Source organism: Solanum verrucosum, unplaced genomic scaffold (assembly GCF_900185275.1).
Source record: "Solanum verrucosum unplaced genomic scaffold, falcon-dt-bn FXZP01000285.1, whole genome shotgun sequence".
Lineage (NCBI taxonomy): Eukaryota > Viridiplantae > Streptophyta > Magnoliopsida > Solanales > Solanaceae > Solanum > Solanum verrucosum.
This window is the reverse complement of record NW_026019934.1, coordinates 692,794-706,071: the sequence shown is the minus strand read 5'-3', so window position 1 is coordinate 706,071 and position 13,278 is coordinate 692,794. Positions and strand designations below refer to the sequence as shown.

Genomic DNA, 13,278 nt, shown 5'->3' with positions numbered 1-13,278 from the left:
ATGTATATTATTTCGTAGTTATGTTTGTTTATCAAACTAATTCATTATTTCGACCTCAAAATTGAATAGATTTTGAATACTCTTTCATGAGTTACTATATAACCTGGGACTCTCATGCAGTGTGTTTACAGATTTATTAACAAGTGTTTTGCTGGTTTATGCAAAAACAACATTCAAACTTCAATTGTAGTGTGTTTACAGATTTATTAACATGTCTTGTTAAACTTGAGTGGTAATATTATGCGGCAAATTTGAAAAGGTAGAAGTGGTTGATTGTTTAATTAGGAAATGTCAGAACCAAGAAATATTGTTCCTAAATCTCTTTTCGAATAATTTAAATACTTATTTACAAAAAAAAAACTTTCTTTCTTCTTATTCCTCGTTCCTCTAGAAATTATCATATGATTGAACTTAACAAATTTGGGATTTGATTCTGAAAATGTTATTGATATGCTTCAGAACAAACATGCAGAACCACTCTCATATAATATACAGAATTTCTTATATAACCCTTTTTCTACACGCAGTTTCTTAATCATCGTTGAGGGTAATAACTTTTCAAGTGTTGTAAATAAATAATAGCATCAAGGTAGAACTATACATAGCCTTTTTACATGTATAGATTAGATAATAATAATTAACTAATATTGAGTTTATGCAATATATGCATCCCAAGTACTAAATTTGAAGGCTTTGTAATCAAAATATGTTTTTTTTTTTTGGGTAATAACCATTTAGAATTCTAATAACAATAGAACCAATATAACCAAAATCACATAAGGAACACTGGAAAAAGATTCAACGTGATGGATGGACGTCCATCACGCACGCACAACAAGAAATAAGAATCATTACATGTTGCCATTGACACAAATGTAGCAAAATATTATATTAAAACTATTCCAGAAACACGAAGTGCACAAAAATGACAAAAATCGGCATGTCCATACTTAAAAGAGTCTAAGCAAACAAAACCAAAGACTATTAAATGGGGAACAAAATCCCAGCCAATATCGAGTATTCAAGGGAATATTGATTTGGCAATCATAATCATGGGCTCAACGCAACCTCCTGGCTTCCCTCTCAGACTCCAACAGTGTGAGAACATCGCCCTCTCTGACTGGTCCCTTGACATTTCTCATGATAAACCTGTGCTGGTCATCAAGAAACTTGACTCTCACCTGAGTCACCTGCCCCCTGGATCCGGTACGACCCATGACTTTAATCACAATTGCATGCTTGGTTACAGATTCCATCCTGCAAATGCAGAGTACATTTGTAAGAAGCCAAGATGGACAACACATTGAGATGGGTCAAATGAAACAATAGAAGGCAAAAGCAAAACAAACCACGCCAAAACCTAGAATTTATAACTTAAGGAACCAATAATACTCTAAAGAATATTCAATATTCAAAAGATACAATACTCGAACACTCTCACATATTAAAGCATTTCATCAGTGGCAGATCAATGATCTAATTAAGTGTATTCATAACATCTCTGCACCTATTACATCTCCATTACAACAGGTAGACATGGTTTAAACATATACTCAACAAAATTTCAACTATTAGTTTCGTTGTTTAATCATTAATGCTATGGCAAAGAGACATGGAGCATATGTTAGCGACAGAAAATATGCATTGGAGGTAACTAGACAACACCACACAGTAACCTAACAGCTTCCATTATTGTAGGTTCACATATTTTCTCCAAAGCTAAAGGGACTCAGATAGCCGGAATAAGGCTGCTATTGTTTTCTGCATGAGAGAGGCTGTTTGAATCCAAAATGTGGCTGGATTCACAGCAATAATCGACAAATTTATTGCCAAGATTGTGAATAGCCCACTAATTGTAAACAGGTCTGTCCACCATATATTATTCTCTGTTGCATCATTGTCAAGTCAATTAGGTGTCAAGAAATTCTCTTATTATCTTGCTTCACATAGATTTGATGACACGGGTAAAAGTAGCAATCTTGTTTTAGATTTCAATGCCAGTGGTGAAAAAACCGCAGATTTAAGCTATACCCCATTGCAGAAAAATCCAAACCTCACTCTCTACCTCCTACTCTTTTCTCACTTTCACAAAATTCTACCATTGTTGAGCTGACCCGAGCTCAACTTTCCTTACATACAAGTATTATGTAAAGTAAAAGGCCTACATCCATTCATCTATACTTTTCCAGGAATCTCATGTCTGTACCCAAAAGGCAAGACTTCGCCTTTTATCACACAAACGTTGAGCTAATTAAAAAAAAAAAGACACATGTTTCCTTCTTCTTCGATTGATCCAAGTATTAACTTTATACAAAAAAAAAAGTACTAGTTTTTCAACACCTATTTTTATCACCAGGCAACATTCAATAATAAAATAAAACAATAACAAATCATAAGTTCCCAATACAACAATTATTAAACCAATCAACACAAATCTAAGTTGAGCTAAAAGATTGAATCTTATCATAGAATCAAAGCAAAAAACAACAGATTAACAACACATTCGTTACAGATTATTGAAAAATGGGACGTGTTTTCAAGGAAATTACACAGAGACAGATTCGACGGCGAGAGCGGCTTACCTTCCGGTGAGAAAAATCTGCTGCTGTATGTTGCTGCTGTGTACCAGAGAATGAAAAATGATAAAACCCTAGAAAATTTATAGTAGGGTTTGGTGGTTGAGGGGGGAGGCCTATAATGCGATAGAGCTCGGCCCAGTAAATATTGGGCTTTCAGCTCTGTTATGTCCTGGATCCAACTGTGTCTTAAGGCCCAAATCCAATGTTCAAATTTATTGTTAGGGAAAGAAACATGGAAAAACTAGCTAATTACGTAAATATTTCTATTATAAATACTAATTTTATTCAATAGTTTGAAATAATTATATATTTTGATAGTTATAAAGTAAAATGCCTACATCCATTCCTCTTTACTTTTCATGGTTGCACCTAAAAGGCAAGACTTCACCTTTTATCACACAAACGTTGATATACTGAAAAATACCGTTGATACACATTTATCCCTTCTTCGATTGACCCAAATATTAACTTTGTACACATTACATTTTTGCGAGGTAATTGAAATGGAGGCTAACATTTGGTGTTTTATGTGATAACAAGGTGCAACTAAGATTTAAAGGTAAGCTATATAGAGCAGTAATTAGACCGACTTTGTTGTATGAGACGAAGTGTTGTCGATCAAGAACTCTCATGTCGAGAAGATGAAAGTTATGGAAATGAGGATTTTTAAGATGGATGTGTGGGCTTATTAGGAGAGATATGGTAAAACAATAAAGATGATCATGCAAACATGGAAGTGACCTCTATAGCGGACAAGATGCGGAAGTCTAGGTTGAAATGGTTCGAACATGTCAAGTGAAGATGCACCAATGCTCCAACAAGGAGATGTGAGAGGTTGACATTGGAGGGCCCAGGGATAGGTAGAGGTAGGCCAAAAAAGTGTTAGGGAAAAGTTATCATGCAAGATATGATATGAGGTCGAGGATTCAACTAGAAGGCTAGTAGTAAACAATTTCGCGTTGGTCTCTTCGACTAGTAGTATTAGTATTATTTTACTATTTTTGTGTTTCTCACTCTTAGTTTTCTACTACTTATTGTCTCGTATGCCTCTATATTCATATTATCATGCTATATACTACCTATGTTTTTATAATTGTTGTGTTTTTGTTTCCTTTGAACCGAAGTTCTTTCGGAAATAACCTCTCTACCTGACAAAGATAGAGATAAAGTTTACATACACTCTACCCTCTCAAAACCTCACTTTCTTCACAATCTTGAAAGATCTTTGCAAAAATCAGGTCATTGGGATACTATGTCTACAATCATTCAAAACCCAAGGCATTTTTATAAACCTTGCACACACCTCGATCAATTTATTAATTTTCACACGCATAGATATCGAGTAACTATATCCATCAAGACGTAGATAAAATGGAAGAAATCACCTAGCACTTTTGGCTCCGCTGGAATAGTTGAGTAATTGAGAACCTGAAGTCTTTAAATTTCTTGACCAAAAAAGAAATAGAACAAGAATAAATCAGATGTACACAATTGAATCAGAGAAAAGTAATTCTGTTATTTGAACTTTTATTCTAAATAATCTTTAAAAGAATGTGTTAAAAAATTATTTACACCTTGTTGTACAGACCTACATAAGGAAGATGATTCAAAAGGGAAAAAAAGAGACAAAACTGGAAGAAAAAATCCTAGCAAGTTCCTCTTTGGAATTACTAATTAATCAACCAAAAGCTGCTTCTCTTTTTACTGATGGACTATCTGATTCACAAAATACAACTAGTTCAAAATCAGGTCTTTTGCCTTGATCATTTGCTTCTCTAGAAAAGATTGTTGGCGTATAACGACGAGCACATTTTGAGGAAGCTGGAAATGCAGTTCTCGGAGACAATTGAACTTCCTCCATTACGCGAAATTGGAGCTCAGATGGATAGTCTCTCATGCAACCGATACGAGGTCCAGCTCCCGTTGACCATTTACATGAAGACAATTGATGAGCCAAATGATTTGATTTCATGCCTATATGTGAATGTGTTCTCTTCATTATCTTTTCTTCAGGAACAGGTTCTTTGAACTCCTCTTCATTTTCATGATCGAATAAATTCTTCTTCGAAACTGAAAACTCTGTATCTGATAAGTACTCGTCTGGTGTTTCGTATCCATCTGCTGGAGTTTCCACAGGCTGTACCTGTTGGGCTGTCTCCTTAAATAACTCGAAAATGCCTTCCTTTTCCGGTATTTCAACAGCGATTTTGGGTCGTACTCCTCGGGACTGACTTGGAAAATGTGGTACTGAAAACTCTTCGTCATCACAATCCTTGTTGGTAGAATCAATCCTCTTTGTGTCCGAGCTTTTGAGGATGCTCTCTTCGTTGAATTGGCTGAAATCCGAGACTGATAAGTGCTTACGTATGCTAGTACGACATTCTTTCCTGATAGAGGGCGCGTCCTCCTCATAATTGGTGAATTTCTGCAATATCAGGATTGAAGTTTAACAAACTATACATAGCTCATCTTGCCACGGTGAGTCAAGACAGTAACATAAGCGGATTCAATATTTAAGTTAGTTATCAACGTAGAGAGAGGTTATTTCTAATAGACCCTCGACTCAAAAGAAATGTAACTGATGTAGGAAAGTAAGAAAGAAAAGGGACAACAAAATAGCAAAAATGTACAAAACAAATGTAGCAACATATATTAATACACACTGGGAAAAAGTGGACTACGTGATACTTAAATCATACTAATAGAAGTAAGATAACACTCGACTACCTACTAACCTTCTACCCTAATCGTCGACATTCAGATCTTGCAAAATATCAATTTTGTTTGAAATAACAGTTTTCGCGTTAAAAGATCTATCTTTTAGCAAATGCTTATACCTGGACAACAGCGATATCAACGTGATGTTGCTTAAGAAATAACATGAATGCTTCGAAATTCTCCTTTGTAGGGAGATAATGTCCACTCTGAGGCCAGACTGCCTATTTCATGCAAGAATTTAGATACATCAACAACCAGGTTTCGGAGGAAAAAAATGATATATAACTTGTTGGTAAAATCATGGCAGTTCTCTTTACCTTTATAATACCATCTTCCGCCACTAATCTCCCAGCAGACAACGCGGCACCACCTGCTAGGAAACTTGAATGCTGAAATGTGCCTTTTTTTTTCATCCCAACGTACAAGATTTTGGACACACTTAGCACAAAGATCCACTTTGCCTCTGGAGGGCCTCCCCTCGTATCGAGAAGCCTTCTACTCTGCTTGTATAAGAATTTTCCACCCTCAATGACAATTTCATATGCCTCCCTCTCTATCTGTGATTATTCGTAGCTCATGAGTTGCAAATAACGTTTGCTCTCGAACATTTTTACCTACTTTATGCAATGTATCTAGAAGTAGAATTATTTATACTCAAATTTACCAATAAGAAAATGTTACAGATCGAAAGAAGATAACACTCACCGGTCCAAGATACTTGATGCAGTCTTGTTGAAGTTTCGGTCTAGGACACCTCTCAAGATTTATTTCTTTACCTTCACCTATGTCCAACCTGTAACGCGACATACAAGGGGAAAATGTCATATATAGTTTTACTAAATCAATTCTGAAGTTTCTTCGTTTGCTTGAACTTTTTGCTGATCAAAGAAAATCTAACCAATAGAAGAAGGGTTGTTTACTGTCAGCTTGGAGCCACTTGTTGTAATAAAATCTAAGGTTGTGTCCATATCGATGTCGAGGATCAATCTGTTCACCAAAATTCATAAAGAACATAAACAAAAATCCCACACACACAAAAAAAATGAAATTTGGGTTTGTTGAACTTTGCTCTTGAGAAGTGAACTTACTGCTTCAAGCCAATGCTGCAAAGCAAGTTTACGTGCTTTCCCATCTTTGGACAGACCTTTACCGACCTACCAACACACGTAAAGTCCTTAAATCAAAACTTAACCAACCAAACAAGAAGGAAGAATCACAAGAAATGAATCTAACAGTTAGCGTAAATGTAAGGTTAATTCATACCTTCGCAGCTCTAGTTAATGCTCGTGACCAACGAGAAACAGCAGTTTGAGGTTTCTTGGTGTCAAAATATGATATAGAACTGTGCTTTAGTTCAACAGAATCCAGTAGCTTCCACCTGTAAATTACACCAAAAGTTCCATAGTCAATGCAACGTGTCTGAAGGCGTGAAATGACATGACAAATATCCACAACAAAAGTTCCCTAACTACTCCCTTCGTTTCAATGTTTTGTCTGGTTATGAAATTGGTACGAAGTTTAAGAAAGTAAAAGAAGACTCTTGAATCTTGTGGTATTAAACACGTCATGTTGGAACTAAAGAGTTGGAAAAAAAGAAGAGGAAAAAGACATTCTTTTTGAAACGGACTAAAAAGGAAAGTAAGATAAATAAAATGAAACGACTGGAGTATAATTTATAAACTACTATACCATCTATGCTCAACTAGAACAGCACAATCAGCTAGCTGTCTTCGTGTACGAAAATTTTTATATGTCTTCTGCAACTTTACAGCAGACTGATCTCTATGTTTTCCGTACTCTACTGGTAACATCCTAGTATCTTTATCGGAGATACTATGCAATTTCGGAGAAACTTCAGCCCTGTTCCATGGGTTGTCTGATCTATTGATCTTCGTATCCTCCTTATCGGAAATAAGAGTCCTCAATGCAATCTTCGCCTCAAATTCCCTCCTTTTATAGGTAAGAGTTCCCTCAAGGATCATATTCCCAGAACCAAATGACTTCAAGATTTTCGACTTTCTAGTAATTTGGTCATTGAAATTCTTTGGCTGTAACACATTCTTCATATCATCACTTCCTAAACTTAATGTTCTCACCAAATATGATTCAACCCGACTATTCAAATCCTCGAAATTGGCAAACGGACAGGAAAATGTTATTCCCATCTTCCCTGCAAAAGTTTTACTAGGATATTATGTGTCAAGTATAAAACCTCAGGAATATGAACATCTGCAAAATCAAAACAAATGCATACCGTAATAATTTCACCGATAATTTTACAAGTTTATGATGAACAAATCTAACAAAAGAAACTATTATCTGTAGTTTATATAACAGAAAAACTAAATAGCACTATGCTCAAGTTTACAACAATTGCCAAACTTAGTAAAAGAACAATAATAACGCCTCAGTCCTAGACAAATCCGTGTCATCTATATGAATCATCTCTGACCATGTTTCACCATTTAAATTCATCTTCCGCCAACATTATACAAAATAAAAATAGAAGTACTAGAAGTTCTCCACATTTTTTATTAACATGAATATATTTTTGCATGGAATTTCATCATAAAACCATTTGCCAATCTTGAAAACAACATGAAACAATGTTTAAAAATCTAATATTTTTTACACATATCACAATATATTAAAAAAAGGATGAAAATGATACATCTTTTTACGTTAATAATACCTACGAGAATGACAATTTGTGAAATTTGAATATAAAAAGGTTGAATCTTTGGAATGCAATGGGAAATAAGAGAAAAAAGAAAGAATTTTTTTTTGAGAGTTAACCAGAAAGAGAAAGAAAATGTTGGATAAAAATCAATTTGAGATATACCGCAAAATGTGGGGTTTTTAAGGGAAAATGAAATAATTTGGATTCTAACCAAAACCAAGCAAACTTCAGTAACTCTTATGTTTACGTCAAACAAATGAATGCATAATAGATATTGACAAAAACTTATCCCCATTCAATAATCACGTCACACTAATGATAACGTGACACATCACTACTAAAAATATATGAATTATATTTGCGATGAAAAAAATTTGAGGGAGATATATTTGTTGGAAGTATAGGATTTCTAGTGGAATGTACGTCAGAAAAGCTTCCAACAAGTCAATTTCAGATGGACCTCCATTCGAAATTCACGCATTTTTAGTAGTGGTATTCTCTCCATGCTCTTTTATCACCTAACTATGGTTAATTAATGTGTATTTTGTTAATACAAATATCAAGAATATCATTTTAAACGAGTAAATTCATATCCTCGAACAGATTAATATACATATGAAGAAAGAAAAACTAAAAAGAAATAGAGAAAACTTATGTTGGACAAAAGTGAGATTGGTCAAATGTTCTTAGTTGAAGATGAGATTGCACATAATTATGGAGTGAACGGATGGTGAAAGGCCATTTTAATGTCTAGGTAATAGACCTTGTTGAGTTGTTTGGCTATACATTCTCTAGGTACAATGTATGTTCATTTGGTTTTGTTTTCAATTAGGTAATTATAAACTATATACAAATAGCAACCGTGTTTTATAGGGTACAAGCATCAAGCAAGATGATTTTACTTAATATATACAAAACAAAAAGGAAGGTGTTAATGACCTCTCAAGACAAAGTACTATTTGATGATGACATGAAATGTCTAGTTTTGGTCCTTATATACTTATTTTTTGAGAATGAAAACTTAGTCAACCACCAAAATGGAAATCAAATGTTTCCTGGTTCAAAACTATTGAATATTGTCTAAATCATCATTTGTCAGAACTCTTCAACGTAAGTTTCTTGGCTTGGACAAGACATGTAGCCATGTTGCTATTCCTGCATCGATGTTGAGAGTACGTTATAGTTTAATTCTAGATTGAATTTTTTATGATCACATACAATTTTGTTATAGTTTGCAAATGTTGTAGTTTTATTACATCATCAGAATTGTAACATTATTTCTTCTAATTAACCAAAAGAATAAATTATACATACATTTGATACACTCATTATACGCATATTAGTTACTACATACGAACTATCGGTTAGCTATTTTAAATTTAAGTGATAGATGGAATCCAGTTTTTCTAGTGTACCCTACTTCTATAAAAACTTAAAGAATGAAGTAGGATTTTGTAATGGTGTCTAAAATAAATTGACGGCAAACAGAAAAGAAAAATCATTAGGGACTAAAATATATATTGTTAAGCAATATAGGACTGAAAGTGTAATTTGTTCATAAAATTTCTAAACCCTCAGGCCTCAACCCTATATATGCCTCCTTTCTTGTCTCCAGTTGCCCCGCCAGTTGCTCCGCCGCCAACCGCCGTGCAACTGCTTCGCCACCGCCGGTATCTATCTTCCTGCTGTATGCTCCGACTTAATTCTGTTTCCGTACACTTCTTCTGCTTAATTTTGTTGTTGTTGTTGCCACCTACGGTTTCCCAGTAGTTCCTCAATAGTTTAGCTGAAATTTTTATTAGGTCGATGTTTTTTGCTATAAAAATTTGATCTTTGGTGTAGAACTCTAGTGTGTTGCTTATTGAATCTCTGTTTTTCCTTGTTAGTGTTTTGGTTTTTGTTTAATACCGCTTTTGTTATGGTACACAGTGAATTAGGGCAATATAACAGGACGACACAATGAGATTGGAAAAATGTTGGTTTTGTTCCTCAACTGTATATCCAGGCCATGGTATTCAATTTGTTCGAAACGACGCAAAGGTAGAATATTAAGCTTTCTTGCTTTGTTGATTTGCGTCAGTTAAATTTGGTTTCGATTACTTGGGTATGTTCTATGATTGCCATAGTTAGGTTTAAGAAAATGGTACTGTACTTAATTTGCTGTACTCATTGTTTTCTGTGATGAAATCACAAGATAAGTATCCTGTAAATCTTCAACTTGTTAATATCAAGCTATAATTCATACTCTCTTGTTTGAGTAGGGCTTAGCAATAATCTTTTTTTTTTTTTTTTTTGATAACCGAGAAATCCGTCTGTGACCCGCCCTTTGGACCAATCACAAACTTCTAAACTCGGTGGATAATGGGCCCGCCCCTCTACCCTTCTCCACTTAAATACCGGGCTTCGCTTTGCATAGTGTGGGGCTTGAACCTGTGACCTAAGACACAAATCCTCCACCTTTTGCCACTTGAGCTAGGCCTTGGGGGCCTTAGCAATAATCTTTTTATTCAAATGATCCATTAATTGAGCTAACCATTTTAAGTGATATTATTACTCTGGGTGAGCTCTTGGTTAGCAGAGCTTGAGATTTGAAAAATATATTTCTTCTTTGTGGTAAAATTACTATGGGAAATCCTGATTACTAGAGGGAAACGGATTCATATAAGTTTCAACGGTTCTCTCCATCTTGCCTAGCACTGGCTGGTTTATAACACATAGACCAGACGTAAGTACCATTGAAGGAAAAGAGGCAAAACTAAGGTTTAGACATGTCTTGTAAAAAGTTAAATATTCATTTTCTGTAATCGTAATCTGTAAGCATTGCATTTGGATTGTGGAACTACATGATTTTCACTATTTGTGCACATAGGCGGGAACTTGATCAAGAAAACATACCTGACTCCATTAGGTTCCCTTGAGCTTTGATGATATTAGATGCCTTTGTTCTTTAAGTTTTAAGGGATTCTGATTTCTCTTCCTCTTCTCTTTCAATTTGCATTTGTAAGTAGTGACAATTGGACAGAGAGGAAATGTTGGTTGCAAGCTTCCACCTTTGAGAATTAACCTGCTATGGGTCCTTTAGTGATTCTTTTCCACAGCCCCCCTATAGTAAGGATTTAAGCGATTATTTTTTAGACAATACTCTATCTAACCTTGAGTAAAGTGGTGTACTTAATTCAAAGCGAACTAAATAGCTGTTCAATTACTTATTGAGTCGCATGCAATAATAGGGGTAATTTAACTCTTTCACCTTATGCTCAATTGCAATTGAGCCTTGAGTGGATAAGTCGGTGATTTATGATCTTTCTGGTTGTCTTTTGACGGCACACCATGTTATCGAGACACAATTCAGATAAGCTGTAGTTTTGAGGTCTTCCTTTCCTCAATGTTTATCTCTGCCTTTTCTTTTCTTTCCAGTTTCGTGCGGTCATCATGAAAAGGGTGTGGGGTTTTGGGGGGCGGGGGTTGAATCTTCAGAAGGAAATGAATTGTTCTGAATTCTTGGCTGTTCATCAAGTAAAGGAAAAGCTTTCTGTGTTTTCTCTGTGCAGATCTTTCGGTTCTGTAGGTCTAAATGCCACAAGAACTTTAAGATGAAGAGGAATCCTCGTAAAGTTAAATGGACTAAAGCATATAGACGGCTGCATGGAAAGGACATGACTCAGGTAAACAGTGATATGCTTTTTGTTGGATTAAATTTGATCTAATGCTCTTTCTTCTTTTTTGTTTTATTCTATTTTGGATACTGAAAGTTCCATTCCTGCTGCTAATTTTCATTTTAAGGACTCAACATTTGAATTTGAGAGGAAGCGTAATAGGCCAGAGAGATATGACAGGAATGTAACTGAGAACACTTTGAAGGCCATCAAGAAAATTGATAAAATCAGAGTTGACAGGGAGGAGAGACATATTACAAAGAGGTTCCTTAGACTGTGCTTCACTAATTTCCGTTACTTCTAATTTATCATGTTCCTTTTCTTGCTATTAACATTAGTTGGCAAATCATACAGGATGAAAGGAAAGAAAGCCAAGGAGCAGAGAGAAGCAACAAAGGAGCTCGAGCAGAGCATTCACATGGTCAAAGCTCCTTCTGTGCTCGTCAAAGAGCCATCACTTACACTGCCTACCAAGGTCAAGGTTTCGCAAAAGCAGTCGGAGGAAAATCGCATGGAGGAATGAACATTTTGCTTCCCATATTCTATATTTTCAAACTAAAAACACTAAATCAGCCCATGCTTATTTTTGCAGTATGTATAATGTTTTGATTACATTGACATGCTAAACTTTCCCTTACCTTCAGAATAGTAATGGTTTGTCAACTTAGTCTTGTGTGTATTGAAATACAGTAGAAACTTTTGAACTTCCAATATGAGTATTTTGATGAGGAACCAAAGGGATGATAGTATATCTTTCACAAGGTTCCTAGTTTGTCTTGACCGTGGAATTATTATTGCGTTGGGGCCTTGTGTTACCCTTCTCCTCTGTCATCAGAGTCACTTTTATGTCATTGTTTTAATCAACAACTATGTAGTTTTGTGGTGGTTCAGTTTCTACTGTTGGCACTTGTGTTTATACATCTTCTGCAACTTATTCAAACACACAGAAGCCAACAAATTCTAGTATAAGAGAAGTCACAAATTGAAGGAAGTGATAGAATCTCACATGTCAGAAGAATTTAACTTGTATACATCGGTAATGTAAACAACTCTTTCGATAACACTGTATTTTACTGGAAAGTACAAATCAATGCTTCACGCTATGGTTAACCTTTGTTTCTGCAATTGTTAAAGAATTTCTAATTAAAGAAGTAAGAAGTAATTAATAAAGAAGAGTGTCCAAACTAGGACTTCTCTACTTCAATACCATGTAAAAGATTGTCCTTGAATCAAAATCAATCAGAAAGTTACCTCAACTAATTTGGGATGTTTTACACCCTCCACATGACCAAAGAGTTTCTAATTAAAGAAATTGCTGATACAAATACAAAGTCTTTTGGCAAAAACTGTTGGGTTCAAGTGAATCCATGGATTATAATATTGATCTGCCTATACTTGTTACCTCCATCGCGAGCATTTTACTCGCGCTGCTTCTTCAAGATCAGCCCCTTCTTTCAAAAATCAACAAACAACAGTGTACGTATTAGGTGATGTTCGATCTAACTTGGACTATTTCATGGAATACTCATTACCTTCCTAGCCAGCTTTGGATTCATAGACTGAATCACTAGCGTCTGCCATCACTAGGTTTGGCTTTGTTGTTATCACACCAAAATCATGGTTCACCATTTCGAGACTCGGTAGC

The 13,278-nt window shown here is 35.2% G+C and overlaps 3 protein-coding genes across 4 annotated transcripts; 1 reads left to right on the top strand and 2 right to left on the bottom strand.

The window, feature by feature from the left end:
- Positions 1–882: 882 nt before the first annotated feature.
- Positions 883–2,627, bottom strand: LOC125834287 (40S ribosomal protein S28-2-like). 2 transcript variants are annotated; one of them, XM_049513454.1, is made up of 2 exons: positions 2,583–2,627; positions 883–1,257 (listed from the first exon to the last, which is right to left on the bottom strand). In XM_049513454.1, the coding sequence occupies exon 2, from the start codon at positions 1,254–1,256 to the stop codon at positions 1,059–1,061; it is 198 nt and encodes a 65-aa protein (XP_049369411.1). In that variant the 5' UTR covers position 1,257; positions 2,583–2,627; the 3' UTR covers positions 883–1,058. The 2 variants fall into 2 exon arrangements, with proteins under 2 accessions (XP_049369411.1, XP_049369409.1); XM_049513452.1 differs by lacking the exon at positions 2,583–2,627 and adding an exon at positions 2,550–2,578.
- A 1,595-nt stretch (positions 2,628–4,222) lies between these two features.
- Positions 4,223–8,074, bottom strand: LOC125834309 (IQ domain-containing protein IQM6-like). The gene is made up of 9 exons (XM_049513464.1): positions 7,979–8,074; positions 6,987–7,467; positions 6,561–6,675; positions 6,386–6,451; positions 6,196–6,284; positions 6,003–6,090; positions 5,615–5,854; positions 5,417–5,518; positions 4,223–5,004 (listed from the first exon to the last, which is right to left on the bottom strand). Exons 2-9 carry the CDS (start codon positions 7,460–7,462, stop codon positions 4,258–4,260), a joined length of 1,923 nt encoding a protein of 640 aa, XP_049369421.1. The 5' UTR covers positions 7,463–7,467; positions 7,979–8,074; the 3' UTR covers positions 4,223–4,257.
- Positions 8,075–9,786: 1,712 nt separating this feature from the next.
- LOC125834315 (probable ribosome biogenesis protein RLP24) lies at positions 9,787–12,413 on the top strand. Its single transcript, XM_049513466.1, has 4 exons — positions 9,787–10,017; positions 11,529–11,642; positions 11,761–11,897; positions 11,988–12,413. The coding sequence occupies exons 1-4, from the start codon at positions 9,937–9,939 to the stop codon at positions 12,154–12,156; spliced, it is 501 nt and encodes a 166-aa protein (XP_049369423.1). The 5' UTR covers positions 9,787–9,936; the 3' UTR covers positions 12,157–12,413.
- The last annotated feature ends 865 nt before the right edge of the window (positions 12,414–13,278 follow it).

Excerpts from the sequence above, each read along its gene's own strand:
- LOC125834309 (XM_049513464.1), bottom strand. The coding sequence starts at position 7,462 with ATGGGAATAACATTTTCCTGTCCGTTTGCCAATTTCGAGGATTTGAAT. Across the intron at positions 5,855-6,002 it reads GCATCAAGTATCTTGGACCG|ATAGAGAGGGAGGCATATGA; the intron begins GTGAGTGTTATC and ends GAATAATCACAG. Across the intron at positions 5,519-5,614 it reads CGGAAGATGGTATTATAAAG|GCAGTCTGGCCTCAGAGTGG; the intron begins GTAAAGAGAACT and ends TGCATGAAATAG.
- LOC125834315 (XM_049513466.1), top strand. The coding sequence starts at position 9,937 with ATGAGATTGGAAAAATGTTGGTTTTGTTCCTCAACTGTATATCCAGGC. Across the intron at positions 10,018-11,528 it reads TTGTTCGAAACGACGCAAAG|ATCTTTCGGTTCTGTAGGTC; the intron begins GTAGAATATTAA and ends TTCTCTGTGCAG. Across the intron at positions 11,898-11,987 it reads GAGAGACATATTACAAAGAG|GATGAAAGGAAAGAAAGCCA; the intron begins GTTCCTTAGACT and ends CAAATCATACAG.
- LOC125834287 (XM_049513454.1), bottom strand. The coding sequence starts at position 1,256 with ATGGAATCTGTAACCAAGCATGCAATTGTGATTAAAGTCATGGGTCGT.